Raw genomic sequence first — 19,105 nt, forward strand, 5'->3', positions numbered from 1 at the left:
CTTGCAGTTTCTCAGAATCGTGGTCATAGCAATATGTTCAAGTTTATTATTCCATGCACATAAAAACGACGATGAAATTTGCTATTGCGTAAACACGTGGGGTGGGGACTGGAACAAATGGACTAAGCTCATTTTTAAAAATCGCCATCGGGCAGACAAGAAAATATATAGAAACGACCCATTGAGTTTTTTTAATTTAATCAAAATCTATAAACGCCAAAGGGGTTGGGGTTGCTGAAAGCCAGGATTTTAACATCCTACTTTGTATATCTTTATATAATAATAATGTTCCTAAACTCCCCCCCCCCCACACACAGGGAATTTGTTGAGAGTCGCGTTAGGATTTTTGTTTTATGAAAATGAAAATTTGCATCGATTATTTATTGTACCGGGTAATGATTTTTATATGTTAATTTATTTGAAAGGATAAGAGACAGCTAGGAAGAAAAAACAATGCAGTCTAAAGACAAATAACTAAGTTTAAGATGATTGAATCTTCTCTATCACTATTGACTATGATTTTACTTACGGGGTGTGACATAAATCGGCCAACTGCTGTGTAATTATTGTTGTTGTCATTATTATTTTATTATTGTTATGCAATATTCTGAAGTGTATTGTTGATTAATTTTAAAAACATTATTTCTTCTTATTTGATCATGTAAAACATTTTTTTATTTTTTATTTATTGAGATATATTTGTTCCTTTTCAGTTGAAAAGTGTCGGGCCAAAATTGGTTCCTTTCTGCAAAACCGTCGCCATCTACTTTGTACTGTTCATCCCTGTGTCTCAACCGTCCCTGTTCGCCATGGTCATCAAGTGTCTGCCTGTACTTTCACTCATTGCCTTTGTTCTTCTTCACGGAATGAGTCTTGGAGAAGAGTAAGTTCATTTATACGTGTTCTTAAATTCTCGCTTAGTTTGCCATGCACAGTTGTTTTTATTGCATAAGTTTTGTTTAGTAAATATTTTAAGGACTTTATCGATGCCCTCACGGACCAGATATGTAATATACCTTTTGTGATTGGGAACTAATCTTCACTCTGAATTAATCCTGATCGTTCTGCTGGCCTCCCGAAAATTCCCCATTAGCACCTTGACAAGTCCATCTCTTAGTGCGATATTGTGCCAAAGTATAGACTGATTATTGTGTACGAAATACAAACTATTGAGGCCATTGTTTAGACAGCTGTGCCTTGCTGCATTGCCCATGATATAAGCCGTAGATGAGAGACAAGGCAAGTGAAATTCCACGGAACGCTTTCTCGCGGTTTGGCATAATTTCCACATCTATTTTATTTTATTTTTGTTTACCAGACTTAAAAAAATACAAGCTCGTATTTGTTACTTGGAATAATTTTGTGCTGTTCTGGAATGATATTCTACAGTATGCACCAGATTGCTTTGTGTAAGCTAAGAAATTCCAAAGTAACCCAGTGTAATTTTCCTATCTGTTGCAGGTATGCCTATTCTCGTCGCATTCTTCTTGGGCTTATATTCTCGGTAATTGGCGATGCATTCCTGGTGTGGGATGAGTTCTTTCTACACGGCATGGCAGCCTTTGGTGTGGCCCAGGTATTTTACACATCAGCTTATGGGTTTAGGCCCCTCAACATGTATGCAGCCTCAGTGATATATGCTATCATGGCCGTAGGTAAGTTAAGATTGATTTTATTTTATTCTATTTAAATATTTCATTATATATATATATATATATATATATATATATATATATATATATATATATATATTCACACACACACACAATAGAACCTCAGTTTGTAATTGTCTTGCAAGTTGAACAAATTGGTTCTCAATTTTTATCCCCCTCCAGAAATCAACTAAAATATATGTTCACAACCAACCCAGAGAATAATGGAAAAGGAGTAAAATTCAGTTTTGTAGAAAAATATCACCCTGATAAAGCTGCATTCAGATCTTGACCAAAAGCGGTTCTGGAACAGTTTTCTATATATGTGTGTGTGTGTATTTACCTAGTTGTATTTTACAGGAAGGGGAGATAATGTTAGGTTAGGTAACGGGACACCAGAAGTGTGCTGATACAGGGTTTGTTTTCTTTTTTGCAATAAATGCATTTTCAACTAAATTGTGACTTTTTTTTGTGTGACCCTAAAAAAATGAAACAATTACTGTACACACCCTGTATGTGTTGGTATGTATATATATATATATATATATATATATATATATATATATATATATATATATATATATATATACACACACACACATACATATACCAATGACTTTTACCCCTTACAAGGGAGGTAGCCAAAGAGTCAAAGGGATAAATCCACTTCTACCCATGCCATCCTCACATACTCCACCGCTCCCTCCCTCTTTTCTTGGCACCTCCTGGATGATGGGTTATCCCTGCATCTCTCCCACTGCCATGGGTCAGAAGCAATGTAGCACGACACAGCACACCCACAGCAAGGCCATTTCATTTAATCCATGACCTGCCACTCTCCATCCCCTCATGCAGAAAAAGAAAAGAGAGGAAGAAATCCCTTTGGGCTGTGTCAAAATATCATTCACACATACTTCCCCCATCCCCCACCATGCATCCCAGCATCATTCATACACAACCATTCTCCACTCACCCCTACATTCTGCCTTCTCCCTTCCTCAACAGACATTCTTCACTTTCCCAATGTCCCTTTTACCCCATCCATCCATCTCATCCTTGGTCACCCCCTCATTTCACTCCTTCCACCTCTGCCTTCCATACCTCTTTTACTAATCTTTCTTCACTCATTCTTTCCATGTGTCCTATCTCCCTACTCCCTTCTTCCCACTCTCCTCCTCACCTCCTTATTTCTCACTCTATCCAGCCTAGTAACTCCTACCATACTTCTAAGGCATTTCATCTCAAACACATTTAAACTCTTCCTCACTTATGTTCCATGTTTCTGCCACCTATATAGTGCTGTCAGCACAACCCTCCTTCATACAATCTCCTTTTAGCATCCATTCCCAATTGTCTATTTCTCATTACACTTTTTAATCCTCCAAGAGAGAGGGAGGAAGGTGGAGGGGAGTGGAATATATAGGAAATGGAATGATTGGGAGTGGTTTCTATGCCTTTTTCTTTTTGGCTACCCCCCATGTAGGGGGGAAAAGCTTTTGGTATACATATGTATGTATGTATGAATATATACATATACATACATATACCAAGGCTTTTTCCCCCTTACACGGGGGAGTAGCCAAAAAGAAAAAGGCATAGAAATCACTCCCACCCATTTCATTTCCCATATGTTCCACTCCCCTCCACCCTCCTCCCTCCCTCCTATCTTGGCACCTCCTGGATGACGGGTCATCTCTGCATCCTGTCCACTGCCCTGGGTCAGAAGCAGTGTCACAAGACACAACACATCCACAGCAATGCTGCTTCATAAGTTCGGCGATCCCCCCTCTCCCTCCCCTCATGCAGAAAAGGAGAAGATGGGGAGAAATCCCTTCGGGCTGCGTCAAATTATTTTTCATACATACTTCCTCACCCCCCATCCCCCACCCACTCCCCCTCATGCATCACAGCCTCATCTATACACAACCCTTCTCCATTCACCCCTATCTTCTGTCCTCTCCCGTCCTTCCTCCACAGCCATTCCTCTCTTTTGTAAAGCCCTTTTCACCCCATCCATCCATCTTATCCTAGGACGCCCCCTCATATTCACTCCTTCCACCTCCGCCTTCCACACTTCTTTTACTAATCTTTCTTCATTCATTCTCTCCATGTGTCCAAACCATCCTAATACTCTTTCATCAACCCTATCTACCAGCACCCTTTCCACCCCTGTTCTCCTCCTCACCTCCTCATTTCTCACTCTATCTAGCCTAGTAACCCCCATCATACTTCTCAGACATTTCATCTCAAACACATTCAAACTCCTTCTCTCTTCCTCTCCCATGTTCCATGTTTCTGCCCCGTACATTGCTGTTGGCACAATCACTCCTTCATATAACCTCCTCTTAGCATCCATTCCCAGATGTCTATTTCTCATTACACTTTTTAATCCACCAAGGCATTTACTCACTTCTCTCAATCTACATTCTACCTCCACCCCCACTCCTCCCTTTCCTGTCACATTTGCACCCAAGTATCTAAAACTATCCACTTCCTCCAGTTTCTCACCCTTAATGCTCACTTCCAGCCTACTGTCACTCTCTCCCCTTGTACATCTCATCACCTTACTTTTACCCACATTTATCTTCAGCTTCCTTCTTTCACACACCTTCTCAATCTCTGTCATTAACTTCCTCAATCCCTCCTCTGATCCTGCTACAAGCGCAGTGTCGTCAGCAAACAACAGCTGGCTCACCTCCCACTTTTCTCCATTTTCTTTAATCATCTCCAACCCCTGACCCACTACCCTTGCATTCACCTCTCGCACCACCCCATCCATGTAAAGATTGAACAGCCAGGGCGACATAACACATCCCTGACGAAGTCCCACCTTTACCTCAAACCATTCACTCTCTCCATTTCTAATCCTAACGCAAGCTCTACTACTCTCATAAAAACTCTTGACTGCTCTTAACAGCTTTCCTCCTATCCCATATATCTGCAGTACCTCCCACAGTGCCTTCCTGTCTACCCTGTCATAAGCCTTTTCCAGATCCATAAAAGCCCAAAAAACATCCTTACCTTTTCCTATAGCTTTCTCACATATCTGCCTTACCACAAAAATCTGATCTACACATCCCCTACCTGTCCTAAAACCACTGTTCCTCACCAATTACTCCCTCTGTTCCTCTCCTAATCCTGTCAATCAAGACCCTCCCATAAGCCTTCCCAACTACATTTAAACAAACATTAAACAACCTCACCAGCCAGTCCACCACAACTGCACCTCCCTTCTTCAGACATTCTGCATGGCATCCATCCAACCCAGGTGCCTTACCTGCTCTCATCATCTTAACAGCTGTTTTCACTTCATCCTTCCCTATTTCTCCTCCATTTTCCTCACTCATCACTCTCATTTTCTTAGTGCTTCACACTGCAACTACCTTTCCCTCCCTATCCTCCTTCACATTTAGCAACTCCCTAAAATACTCTGCCCACCTTCCTCTCACTGCCTTCTCTTCCATTATCATCTCTCCATCTGCACCTTTTACCTTTTCTTCTCTACTTGATTCACCTCCTCTTCCTCTTTTAATTTCCTTCCAAAACATCTTTTTATTACTTTCAAAATTTTCTGTCATATTCTTTCCCCATTTCACATCTGCTCTCCTCTTTGCTTCCTTTATCTTATGCTTAACTTCCTTTCTCTTTACTTTGTACCTCTCATACGATTCCCTTGTCCTAATTTGGAGCCAATCTATGAATGCCTGCTTCTTCTCTTTTACACCCTTCTTTGCTTCCTCATTCCACCACTCACTACCCTTCCTTCTATTTCCTCCCGCCCTCCTTGTTCCACACACCATCTTTGCACACCTTATGACTCCCTCCTTGAACCATCCCCATTCTTCCTCCACTCCTAGTTCTACTCTATCCTTTACTCTCTCCCACTCCTCTGTCAACTGTCATTCTCCTTTTTTCCTCATTTAAGCAGTTCACTCTAAGTACCTCCCTACCTTCTGCCCTTTTCCTCTTTCTCCACCTATTCTCCACTCTCAATTTACCTTCCACCAGAAAATGATCTGATATTCCCCCACTCTCTCCCCTTAGAACATGTACATCCTTAACTCTTCCTACCATACTCCTGGTCACCACTATATAGTCCATTAACGCTCTATCTGCCACCCTTCCATCCACCACCCTCTCCCATGTGTACTTATGCTTGACTTTCTTCTTAAACACTGTATTTGCTATCATCAACTCTTGTTCAAGACACATCTCCACCATCAATTCTCCACATATATATATACATATATATATTGAAGTATGGAAGCCCTTCCACACATATACATATATATACACCTCCCTTGTAAGGGGGAAAAAGCCTTTGGTGTGTGTGTGTATGTATATATATATATATAAATATATATATACAGATGCTCCTCTACTTACATTCATTCGTTTTACGTTTTTTCGATTTTACGGTCGAACTGACTGTAAAAAAAAAAATGGTAAAAAAAATTTTTTTGAGTGAATTTTCTAGTTTAGCGCGCTCTCCGTAGTTCAAACGATACTTACGCATAATGCTGCGTCCATTGTTTACATGTCACAAACGACAGACTGAACGTGCCTTGCCTCATCCTCATCCTCCTCCACCATCTCAATTTATGTTGCTTGAATTTAATTTATTTGAAATTAATGTTATTATTTTACAATGTTATGTGTATAATTAATTATTTAGGGGTGTTTTATAAGATACGGTAATAGAATTTACGGATGTATAGTACAGTAACAACTTACGTTCATTTTCAACTTACGTTCGGCCGTTCGGAACGTAACTAAAACGTAAGTTGAGGAGCGTCTGTATGTATATATAAATATATATATATATATATCCTCATATCTCTCCTGTCTAGTATACTCTTAGAAGACGATGAAGCTTAGTCAGGTTTTTTCTCACAATAAGTTTGTGTGCAACCTGATGTAAGACTGAAATCTTGTATGTACCGTCTTATTTTCTTCATTGATTTTCTAAGATATTTTAAGCAATATTTCCTTTTATTACAAATTAAAGCAATACTGTGGCTTCCTGCATTGCTTCTGACTGAGGGCAGTGGGCAGGGTAGAACGATGACACGTGATCCATGAAGAGCCAAGATGAGAGGGAGGATAGGGTGGTGGATAGGAGTGAAATGGGTAGGAGTGGGTGTGTGTCTTTAGACTTGGCTACTTCCTGTGTAAGGGGGGAAAAAAAGCCCTTGGTATATAAATAGACAAATGAAAGCCATACCAGCTTATGGTCATTATGCTAAACAAGCAAAAATGTGCATGACAAAGCAACTTGGATACTAAAGGCAGTGACCTGTTTCTTTGAGAAAGGAATGAATGAGCAGTATTGGTGTGAGAGCAATGGGACAGCTTTGTATGGTCTAAGCAGGATGGAATGAAAGGGGTGTGTAAGAAAGGAGCAAGGATGTTCCTCTCCCGTGTCATGCTGCCTCATTTTGTGTTAATCGCTGACTAGATAGGTGAGGGAGGGATAACCTCTTAGGTATTCAAGATGCTCACTGGCCAATTACTGGAGGTTGAGGTGATGTCATTTAGAACCATGCAGCCAGCTAGTTGGACCAAGGGCATGGTTCATTAAATTCCATGCTACAACATTGCAAGGGGGCACCATCTCAGCCTCCTGATAGGGGGAGCTCGCTATGTTAAACCAAATCATAACATATATTCAGTGTACAGTATATGGTGAATATTAGAAAGAATTAATTTTTGAGAATAGGAAAAAGATGTCTGTCAATCACTCCATTGTCCTGGTTGTCTTGTGTGGGAGAACAGAACCATGGGAACAACACTTACATCACCCAGTGAAGGTTTTGCATCACCATCTAGAAGGAGTGATTGTAGAATAGTGTAGGATATGATTTAAAATTACAGTTGCCAGCAAAATGGCTAGAGTACCATGTGAGGACAGAACCTTTATTAACCCCTTCCACACGATGACACCTACGTAGGTGTCATGAGGATGCCTGCTTCAGTGTCTTGATTATATTTATTTTATAGTTGTAGCTGAGTGACCCCCATGTTCTGTGAACTGGCTTGATCATATTTTCTGTGATTATTAGTATTTAGAGGGAAAGAGATCGAGTTAGACAGCTGTAACTATATTTCATAATGTGAGTATTGTGGTACATCATCATACATCAGGCAGCTGATGCTGCATGTAAGAATTTGACTCATATTGAAGAGGTTAAAAGTGATGATGATGATGATTCAGTTTAATGTCCCAAAACTCCGCCTTATGGCTAGGATGGTGCCCCATAACAAGGACTTTGTGGCAGGATTCAAACTGCCATCACCTAAACCTCTGTCACAAGTAGCGACACCCTAACCTGCTTGGCCAGCGAGCATAAAATACTTTTTTATAAAGGTTTCATCCTCACAGTCTACTCTATAACAAGTATAGTGTATTGTCCTCTTTGTCATCTGTGTGGTGATTTCAGATAGGGTGACTGGTGTATTTGGTCAGGTCAGTTCTATGTTGGTAATGCTATAGTGTTTGATGGTGACCTGAACGTAGCCAGGTCAGTGGAGATTATTAAGAATGATTTCATCTGTGTTGATGTCAGAGGGAGGGTTGCCATGTAAATGAAGTAGCCCCACTGTGGTTGTGCTCTGCCTCACCGCATTGCATCTGACCCGGGCAGTGGGCAGGACACAGGGATGACCCTTCATCCATGAGGAGCTAAGAAGAGAAGGAAACAGTGGGTGGTGGATGGGAGTGGGTGCTTGCCTTTTGACTTGGCTACCTCCCTTATAAGGAGAAATAAGGCCTGGTTATACATAGATTGTATTTGACTGATGGTTTTTTTAAGGTGTGTGCGTGTGCATGCAGGTAGCAAGTCTGGCTTGTTGTATATAAAGTTTGTGAGTTTTAAGTGGATCTTCCCCAGCTGCTCAGGAGGCAACAGTTACTGACTCCTCAAGTACATTCAATATCAATCAGAGATCTTAAAAATCATTCTATACTCACCAATGTCAACTAGATATGATCATAAATGCAGAGAAAATACTTCAGTATATGTATATCAAATCAAGTCCCAGAAAGAACATTCAGGGATTAAATACCAAGCCAAAAGTCTGTTAAATGCATATTATTGTCTTATCATTTCAGGAGTAACATTGCTGCTGCCAGGAGTTGAGGGTGTGCTTAAGGTTGGAGTGCCCATATATGGCGTGCTTCTCATGACTATGGTATGGAGAGCTGTTGCCAGAGTTCAGCTCTTTCAAGAACTGTGGACTTGGACCAAGCTGTGTTCCTGTGTTGGTGGCATTTTCTTCGCCCTCTCTGATTCTGTAATTGGATTCAATGCATTCTACACTGCTATTCCACATGCTCAGGTAATGTGTAGATGTTCATCACAGGGGATTGGGGTGAGTGGAGAATGGCTGTATATGGATGATACTTTCACATAATCCAAAGAGATATCTCTCCACCTTCTCTGTTTTTTGCACTGGGGGGGTCGCTGATTAAGTGAAGCAGCCTTACTCTGTCTTCCTTCATTGCTTCTGACTCGAGCAGTGGGCAGGAGACAGGGATGACCCTTCATCCACGAGGAACGAAGATGAGAGGGAAGCAAGTGTGGTGGATGGGAGTGGATCCATGCCTTTGACCTACTTCCCTTATAAGGGCCTTGGCTGGCTACCTCCCTTATATGGTGGAAGAGACCCATGGTATATAGATAGACATTTTATTTTCCAACACTGACTGGTACCAAATGGGTATTGGGGGTGGCCTTGTGATGTGGATATCGAAGGTGGATGTCTTGCTGCTGCTGCTACTTGTCTTCAAATCTCATCAACCCTCTTGCCTCCATTTGGAGGTGCAGACTCAAACTGGGCCTAAGATATCTTTGTGTTAGCTTCATATGTCCTCCCCCAGTGGTGGTAGTAGTTGGGGAAATGTTGCCACTATGTTCCCATGTGTTTAGTACATCAGCAGGGCAGGACTTGTATTTGATTTAAATTGGGACAAGTTTAGATTTAAGAGGGAAATAGGCCCGAATTGGTTCACCAACAGAGTGGTTAATAAATGGAATAGACTTAGTAACCTTGTAGTGAGTGCTGAAACTAATGGTTATTAAGGTGAGATAATTTTATGGATTAGAATTATAGGTAGTAATGGACATGGAACTGCCAAGTTTGGGACTTAGGGTCTCTTGCAGTCTCTTCTGTTCTTGTATTCTTGTATATAAAAAGTCAAAACCTAAGAGGTGCTGGGAGGAGGACTATGACCAGATTTCTAGCAGTTGAGTCATTACATGTGTGTGGATGTGGTATGATAAAAGTATAAGGGAAAAAATTGGTAGTGTGTTTGCTATAAGAAGATGGATGTGTTAGTAGGGAATCAACAACTCCTGAAAGGTGCTCAGGAGGTAGGATGCCAGGAGTGGTGAGGGGAAAAGGGAAGGAAGGAGTGGAGCTGTTCATAAGTGATGAGATAGTGGAGTGGAGAGAATGGGATGAAAAGAGAGCCGATTGAGTTGATCACAAAATGCCAAGATGGTTTCAGCATCTGGAAAGAATAAGTAGACTAACACTCCTCTGTGCTTGTGGTGGGGTCAGATATAGGACAAAGGGATGTGACAGGAAGAAATTGAAGGTAAATGTGAGTAAAAGTAAGGTAATGAAATGTACAAGGGGAGATGGTGGCATGGAGTTTGAAGTATGTTTTGAAGGAGAGAGGCTAAAAGAAGTGGATAGATTCAAGTATTTGGGGTTGCATGTGGCAGGAAATGGAGGACTGGGGTTGGAGAAACTGTATATTCAGAGAACCAAGTAAATCTCTTAGGAGATTGAAATGTGTAATGAATAATAGGTATCTGGGAATAGATGTAAAGAGTTTATGGGGCAGAGGATTGGAATTCAAGAGAGGCAGAAAGGAATTAAATGTGTCTGAGAAGTATGGTAGGTAGGGGTTACAAGGTTGGATAGAGTGAGAAATAAGGAGAAAAGCAAAGGTGAACAGGGAGATGGCAGATATGGCTGATGAAAGATTATTATTGGGATGGTTTGGCCACATGGAAAGAATGAGTGAAGAAAGATTAGCAAAAGAGGGGTGGAAAGCAGAGGTGGAGGGAGTGAACTTGAGATGGGTGAGGTGAAAGGGGCTTTGTTTTCATCTGTCTAGGAATCAGATTGTCTCAATGTTCCTTATTTTCTTTTTAGTACTGGGTGTGTGTGTCTGTGTATATATATATGTTTTTTTTTTTTCTCATGCTCTCCTATTGACCTTGTAAAATTTATGTAAAATATTTGTGCATTAATGGTGAATTGTTAACCTTCACAGGCTATCATCATGTCCACCTACTATGCTGCTCAACTGGGCATTTCCTTGAGTGTTGTCGATAGTAAGGCGAGCTATCTGGATTCCATCAGGGAGAACAAGATGAAGCATGGGAAGTGGTACTCATCCCCTGACAACACATGCTTCAAGAAACAGTCATATTTACAGGAACGGCCTGCCATACCTATCAGCGCAATGCACTAGGTCTTATATTCGACTAGAGACCTCATGTGGTAATTTGCTTTTATGACAGTGTCTCCTGTTGTTGGTTTCATAAGCTTAATAGATGAAAAAAAGAAAAGAAAAAAAAATTCTTGTTATTGGCATGTCCAAGTCTCCCAGTTGAGTGCCAAAGTGCCGGAAATGAATGGCCAGGAACCACATGTGGATGAAATGCACTTCGTGCCAGTGGGTGTGTTTGTGTGTGTGTGTGTGTGACAGATGTTTAGGTATCGAAGTGTAATGTATTTATGGCATGTCATACAGAAAGTAATCATGGGGAGTTGTTTGAATATCAAAGTGCATTGCTATTCAGAGATTGCTGAATTGTTTAGGTATTGAAGGGCATGGTATTTGTGGCACATTGTACAGGGAGAAATTAATCATGCCATTTGTGCTCCTTGGTACAAGGGACTTGTTATGTCGTTGCCAAAGAGCAGTTTTTCGTGCTTTGTGGAAAGCACATGAGAGTACAAGGTCATTGTTCATGTTATTAATGAGTCAGATAAATGCTGGCTCACTATATAATACAGGTTTACGAATATGTCTTTCGGATAGATATATTATTTTTAATTCTAGGTTAAGGCATCTAGTATTGTTGAAATGAATCCAGTAAGTTACTATTTTATCTGAGGCAACCTTTGGGCCAGAGGTTTCATTGGATCTGAAGAAGGGAAGAAAAGGGGAAAAAAAAAAAAAAAAAAAGCCAAGAAATACAAGGCAATGTTATTTCACAATTTTGGAAGATAAATGAAGAGCATTTCAAAGCTTCAAAGCCCAGGGGATACACGTAGACTTCTCAAGTCTAGTGATGATATGCACTTTTTTTTTTTTTTTTTTTTTTTTCTTAATGTATTTCTCATAGAGTCGATTCAATATGCAAGAGGAATTAAAAGTCATTACAGTTAGCCCTGCTACTGTAGAAGGGGGTTCCCTCAGTTGATTAAAGTTGCCTGGCAGCAACTACTGGTAGAATCATTAAGTCGTAATCGCGGCAAAAGTGTTAGTATTTTGCCGAAAGTCCTAAAAAAAAAAAAAAAAAAAGAAAGAGCCAAGAAATACAAGGCAGAGCATATTATTTCACAATTTTGGAAGATAAATGAAGAGCATTTCAAAGCTTTAAAGCCCATGGGATACACACAGACTTCTCAAGTCTAGTGATAATATGCAATTTTTTTTTATTTTTTATTTTTTTTTTTCTTAGTGTATTTCTCGTAGAGTCGATTCAATTTGCAAGAGGAATTAAAAATTATTACAGTTAGCCCTGCTACTGTAGAAGTGGGTTCCTTCAGTTGATTAAAGTTGCCTGGCAGCAACTACTGGTAGAATCATTAAGTTGTAATCGTGGCAAAAGAGTTAGTATTTTGCCGAAAGTCTTAAAAAAAAAAAATAAAAAAAATTAAAAAAAAATAAGAAGAAGAAAAAGAGCCAAGAAATACAAGGCAGAGCATGTTATTTCACAGTTTTGGAAGATAAATGGAGAGCATTTCAAAGCTTCAAAGCCCAGGGGATACACACAGACTTCTCAAGTCTAGTGATGATATGCATTTATTTTTTTTTATTTTTTCTTTTTATATGCATTTCTCATAGAGTCGATTCAATATGCAAGAGGAATTAAAAGTCATTACAGTTAGCCCTGCTACTGTAGAAGGGGGTTCCCTCAGTTGATTAAAGTTGCCTGGCAGCAACTACTGGTAGAATCATTAAGTCGTAAATGCGGCAAAAGAGTTAGAAGTATTTTGCCGAAAGTCCTACCTAGTCATGTGTGAGTGCCTGGTAATGTGCGAATGAAGACACAATTTATACCCCCCCCCCACTCCTAAGTGCCAGTATTGTGTATCATGTTGAAACTGGCAACATATTTCACGAGGAGCGAAGACCAGATCACTGACAACCTTTTTTGATGATAGTGAGATGGTCTTTATCTCTGATATTCATTCCAATTTCATTGTAATGGCAATGTACAGAGGCAGGGTATCTTACTTCACAAATTTAGAAGATAAACAAGGAGCATTTCAGTTCTTGACAATTGTTAGCCACTTTGAAGAAAAAGTAAAAATAAAATAAAATTAAATTAAATATATAAATTTTTAATGAAATAGAATAAATGAAATTTAAATATAATGGAATGAATGCGATTTGGTAATAACATTGTACCAATTCATTGCTATATTGCACAACAAACTGGCGGGACCAACAATGAGAGCCTGCATGTGGTATTCCCCTGAAGTGGACCTAGGAGAGAATCATTTTCCCATTGCTCTCCTTCAAATACTGTCAACATCCACCTCTGTCAGGAGGGGTAGCCCTAAGAGTGGGACCCAGAGACGGTATCTGTCAGTTTTGACTATCTTTCCTCTGCTACAGTGGCATGCAAAAGTCTGTTGATGCCCGGGGCCAACTCCTTGACTGTATGCCCCCAAGATTCAAGTATAAGGCCTCATAGTACTGAGAAATATGATGAGAAAGGAACATATTTTGAATTTGTAAATACAAATGAAATATAAGATAAACAAATTATTCAATTAAAATATAAATCAACCAAATTTATTAAGTTCTTTACCCCAAATGATGTTACTGGATGCCCTTCTCCATTTGTATGCCCAGGGCCATTGCTCCACTATTTGACACAAGGAGAGCTGACAGCCAGCAACTGCTCCCCTCCTCCTCCTCCCAAAAGCCAGTGATATAGGAACATTCCTGTATGAATAATACACAAACAACAGTCCAAATTTTCTTCCCAGAGATCAGCAGGAGGACCCAAGCAAGGCCCATTGCCAATTACTGTTGGGCTAGGAGCTTCCACTTGATGAAATTCAAGGCGACAACAAATATTAGAACAAACTAGTTGGAGTGGCCTTTTCACAAAAATGTTTTTTGATATTAAGCATAATTCAAGGATTTGATCCCTGGGGTTGCCCCTCACTACAGTACCCTTGTACTAGGTACACACTAATCTCGGACTTTGTATTTACTAGTACGTACATAAGAACCATGTGCTGGTGATGTAATCAGAAGGGTGCTGGTCTCGCATTCACTCAGTTGTGGGTTCGAGTCCTGCACTCTTCTTCAATTCCCACCAGTGACTGTTACCTGCCCCAACAGTCCAAATGCAGAATAGGGCAAAAAGCGATGGCTTTGGCCACAGTTACTTGGCGCCTCCTGGCATGGGCTCCTCACCATATAGGTAAGGATTAACAAGGCATTTCACATTCCTCAGTGCATAGTTTTTAATAGGGTTTTTTAAAATAATGCAATTGATCGAATTAGTCCAAAATGTGTTGTAATCTTAAAGTATGGCATTAATTAAAGAAAGTAACGTCTAAATTCTACTTGCAGATTCTATTTTAAATTCTATTTGAGGATGAATTTTGCATTCAGGAATGTGAAATAGGGTTCATGTAGGTTATCCTTGGAATGAATACCAGTGACTACAGCTAGTCTTAGGACTCTTAAACCGACATAATAAAAGATATGTTTAATTTTTATTGAAAATAAATATTTAATACATCTCATCAGTTGGTCACTCAAAGGTCAATGCTCAAAATATTTGCAGAAGGTATGGTCGTGTTTGGAAGCCACCTGCACATTTCCCCCAATGTACAAGTGTTCGGGAACGAGATGTACAAATTTTGATGTATTATGTATTTTTGCAAAGTACTTCGTATCTACTCACAAGTTGTTAGTACTTGGGTGTGAGTATTGACATTTTACACCAACACTTTGAGCTGATCATGAAACATGGTAAAAAGGCAGAGATATTAACGAAAGACAGAGCAAGTGGTAACATGGTTCATTGTTTTTTGTTCAGGTTTTAGCACGGTTTGTTAATGCCACTGATAAGGTTATAAGGGACCAATGACAGGTACCTGGATGTGGTGGTCCTGCAAGATGGACAGTAAAGCTGCCCATTTTCAAAATCCATCAACCCATTCACCTCCATCAAAAGGTGCAGCCCTGAGGGGCTGGCAATTGGTCTCTGGATTATGCCTAAGATCTCTTATCATTTTTATCTGTATTTCCAACTATTTTTCATGCATGTAGAGCTGACAACCATTGACTGCTCTCCTCTCCCCACAACATTAAGCCAGTAATAAAGAAATAGTTCCACACTGATGCATTACAGACAACAGTTCAAAGTTTCTTCCTAGAGAGATTTGTGGGAGGTTCTAAGCACCATTGGCAACCTCTGTGGTGCTGTGGGTTGTCCACTCTTAGAAACTAGACCATGTGACCACTTTGTAAGCCTCAACAATGCCTCAACCAGTGCTGTTCTCCTGCCTATGTACATCAGAGCAAATGTGCTTAGAACATCGTGGAAAAACTTTGTGTGTGAATACACCAATCTCAACACCCGGATCAGTGAAAGGGTGATGTTGAAAAAGTGTCCAATGTCTTATTTTAACCTCACTGTTCAATGGGGGTAGGGAGGCATGCAGTATTGAATCCATAGCTGTTCTGTGGTGTTTTGAAATTTATCTTGTAGGGTAGTTTTTACTTGTTCTGCTTACAAGTGCATGTAACACATTTTTTTTCTCTTTATTCATTATAAAAGTGATATTTTTGAAAACCTACTCTCTACTTATAATTACATAAATGGGAACATAAAAAAATAAAAAATAAATAAAATAAAATAAAAAATAAAAAAAGAGGAAAAAAAGTGTACAATTCTAAGCCAGTTAAATCCTTCGCACTTACAAGTAAGACATTCCACAGATACTACTCAGCCACAGTTAGTCAACATGTCTTCCCCATGGTGTGTAAATGATGGAGCAAGTATTGTGATGTTAAAGGGTTATCACACTGGGCTATTTTTCCTCCCACATCCTACCTCCAACTTCCATTTGAATAGTTATAATATGACTTCGCTTACTGAAACCTAGACTTGTCTAAGAACATTTCAACAGTATGTCTAACATTCGTCTAGGTTTGCAATCTTTTAGTTCATCATTCAGCTTGGCTATGTATGACGGATAGTTCAATATCTGGAGATTTGAAAAGTAAAATATTGTAACTGAAATAATTTTTACTCAAACTCAACAGTCGACGCTGGTGAAGCCTGTGAAAGCCCAGTGTGATGACACCTTTACCTGTTGCCATAGCAACAGCAAAGACCTACATGCTAGTTCTGTTTTCAACCTGGTGGCATTGTATATTCATGGTTGTAATACTAAACATTGGAAAGTGAATTATTACACTAGCAATATATATAATAACCCTCTGAGGAAATATTTGCTAGAACTGTGCTGATATGAAACAAAGACATGTATAGTAACAGTTATATTAAATAAAAAGTTTTATCATACTATATATTTATCTTTATTTTTTCCCTAATTATGCTTCAACAAGGATCATAAATAGTATTGCTGTCTCACCCCAGTGCTGTGGTCCTTGAGCTACGGCAATTTCCCGAAAGCTCGTTTAATTTTCGAATTGGGAATCTATCCTGTAACTTCGTACCACACTATTGTAATTTTAATTAATATTATTAAACTCCCCTCCCTCTTTATTATTTATTCAAACCTATGTTATAATTTGATTAACAAATCGGGAACTTGAGAACTTGCTTCAAGTATCAGTTGTCCCGTGGCTTCGAAACCGTTTTGAAGGCTCATTTAAAAACTCCTGCTGAACAAGACTGATTTTTTACGTCAGACTAGCTTCAACCCTAGTACCAGTGACAAGCTTTAACCCTGTCACCAGAAGGACAATAAACCTCGGCAAGGATCTACAGCCATCGAAGCCTCAAACTTATATTCTGTTCTAACGATTTGTTAGAGAACTCAAACAGGTAAGTTCTCTAACGTTCAGTTTTGTTCATTTAATTACGACATAGGTTTTTTCTCTTAACAAATCGAGGATTCCGATCAGTCTTGTGATACTATAGTTTTTGCTAACTAATCTGAATTCTCGGCTTTAGTTTTTTCATCTCGGAATTTGAGAATTTACTTTAAATTTAAATTTAACTTTAGTAGTCGATTTCGACTTTAACTTATTTCCCCATTTGTGTCGTAAGCCGCTTTGTAAACATATTTCATTGGTTACGATAGTGTGTGTGTACGAGGTCCGGTTTCCTGTTCTTATACCGAGTTTGTTCAGTTTTTATTAATTTCCTCGTTTGAGGACCTTGTTAACTTTCGGGAAATTTTGCCGGCTTTGGTACCTAGTTTTTCTCGTGAACATTCGGAAATTTCCGAATAGTTCTCTATTCTTGGTGGCCTCTATTGTTGTATTGTCGTGGTTTCTTTGGTTTGTTGCCTTTATCCGGTTTAAGCTAGTATTTAAATCAAAATTATTTTACTTAATTTCTATCTTCGTTGTGCTTAGTCCATAAGACGGTTTTTTGGCACGACTATTATGCTCGTGTATTTGTAACGAATTGTTGGGTTGGCGTCGTTATGGCTAGCCGCGATGAGACATTGTCCGCTTCGGAAGTTTTGCAAAAACTCCGAAGACAGAGAGCTCATAAAAAGGGGCTTATCTCTAAGGACTTCAAAGCTCTTCAAGCTACATCTGATTCTTTGTTTATTTCCGTCCTTGATGATGTGTTAATTCCGATTGAGAATTTCCTCTCAAAAATTCAAGATCTGGACGAGGAAATTAACGCCTTGCTCCCCGAAGAAGAAAAGGACAAGGATATGGAGACATCCAGAGCTTACCGCCTGTCCGTTCTTCTTCAATTGTCTCCGTATAAAGAACGGAGACAAGAGTTAAGGGGAGTTTTTGAATCTCTAAAGGGTGAAAAACTAAACAAGTCCACTGATAATTCTGTAAAACTTCCTCTTCCTCCTATTATTCTTCAACATTTCGAGAATAATTCTAGCAATCCTTTTGCGTATTCAAACTTTAAAAAGGGTTTTCTGAATGCTTTAGCTGGTATCCTCAATCTGACCAATAGTCAGAAGTTAATTTATTTGAAGGGATACCTCAGAGGGGAGGTTTTCCATTTAGTAGAGAACTTACAAGTGGATGATTCAAGTTTTGACTCTGCTTTCCTTTTTCTTGATGAATTGTATTTCAACAAGGAAGAAATTCTTGATAAGGTGTTGATTTCCATTATCAATGCACCTGAGGTCTCACTCTTGGGAGACCTTGAAAGTTACATTAGGTCTGTAGATTCTAAGCTACAAGACCTTAAGGGAATTGGGGTAGATTTCACTAGGCCAGGAAGCAAGGGCCTCCTCTTAATAAGCAAATTAATTTTAATTAAATTGCCTAAATTTTTTCTTATTGAATTGTCTCGGGTGATTAATTCTAATTACCCCAATTTTAACCAAATCAAGGAAGTTTACCAGTCAGTTTTGGTTAGACTCAAAATGGGATCAGATGATCTTGGAGTCAAACCTAAAAGAAGCCTTGCTACCAGCTCCCTTGCTTTCAAGGAAATTTCCTTGAGAAAACCAGTTGATTCCAGTAAGGGAGTTGATGGCTCCTTTAAGGCCAATTCTAATCCCATTAAGAAGTCTATTAGTAGATGTAAATTTTGCCCCGCTTCCGACCATGCTAGTTCGAAGTGTACTTCGTATAAATCCCTTGAGCACAGGAAAGTTAGAGCATCTCAGGACTGTGCAATAGATGCCTAAATCATGGACATGGTTCTTTGGAATGCCCTGGGTTAAAGGTTGCTCTGCCTTATAAATGTTTTGTTTGCAAGAAACCCGAGCACCATGGAGCCATGTGTCCTATGACTTATAAGACACCACTTTCTGAAGGGAAAGTGTTTAATTTTCATAATTCAACAGATTCCATTGTTCCTTTGGTCTCCCTTCCTATTAGCAGAGGAAAGAGAACTGCCCAATGTCTCTTTTTGTTGGACACTGGAGCACAGTTTTCTATCATTAATAAGGAATTTGTAGAGGACAAAGTTGGACCTTGTTTAAGTCCTCCTATGGACAAGTTAGTTACTTCCTTTGGTTTACCTCTAATGAATAAAAGAGGTTCTAACTACACT

At 39.5% G+C, this 19,105-nt stretch overlaps 1 protein-coding gene across 6 annotated transcripts in view; it reads left to right on the top strand.

The window, feature by feature from the left end:
• LOC143041144 (lysoplasmalogenase TMEM86A-like) overlaps nucleotides 1–12,202 on the top strand; it is a 51,431-nt gene extending 39,229 nt beyond the window's left edge. For all 6 annotated transcript variants that reach the window (XM_076212927.1, XM_076212929.1, XM_076212926.1 and 3 more), the window contains exons 2-5: nucleotides 714–883; nucleotides 1,462–1,655; nucleotides 8,764–8,990; nucleotides 10,939–12,202. In XM_076212927.1, the coding sequence (XP_076069042.1) occupies nucleotides 714–883; nucleotides 1,462–1,655; nucleotides 8,764–8,990; nucleotides 10,939–11,139 (792 nt within the window). In that variant the 3' untranslated portion in view covers nucleotides 11,140–12,202. The remainder of the gene's footprint in view (nucleotides 1–713; nucleotides 884–1,461; nucleotides 1,656–8,763; nucleotides 8,991–10,938) is intronic.
• Nucleotides 12,203–19,105: the final 6,903 nt, after the last annotated feature.

The sequence above is a fragment of the Oratosquilla oratoria genome, chromosome 30 (genome assembly GCF_046742065.1).
Source record: "Oratosquilla oratoria isolate Oo_2021 chromosome 30, ASM4674206v1, whole genome shotgun sequence".
In the NCBI taxonomy this organism is placed as follows: Eukaryota; Metazoa; Arthropoda; class Malacostraca; order Stomatopoda; family Squillidae; genus Oratosquilla; species Oratosquilla oratoria.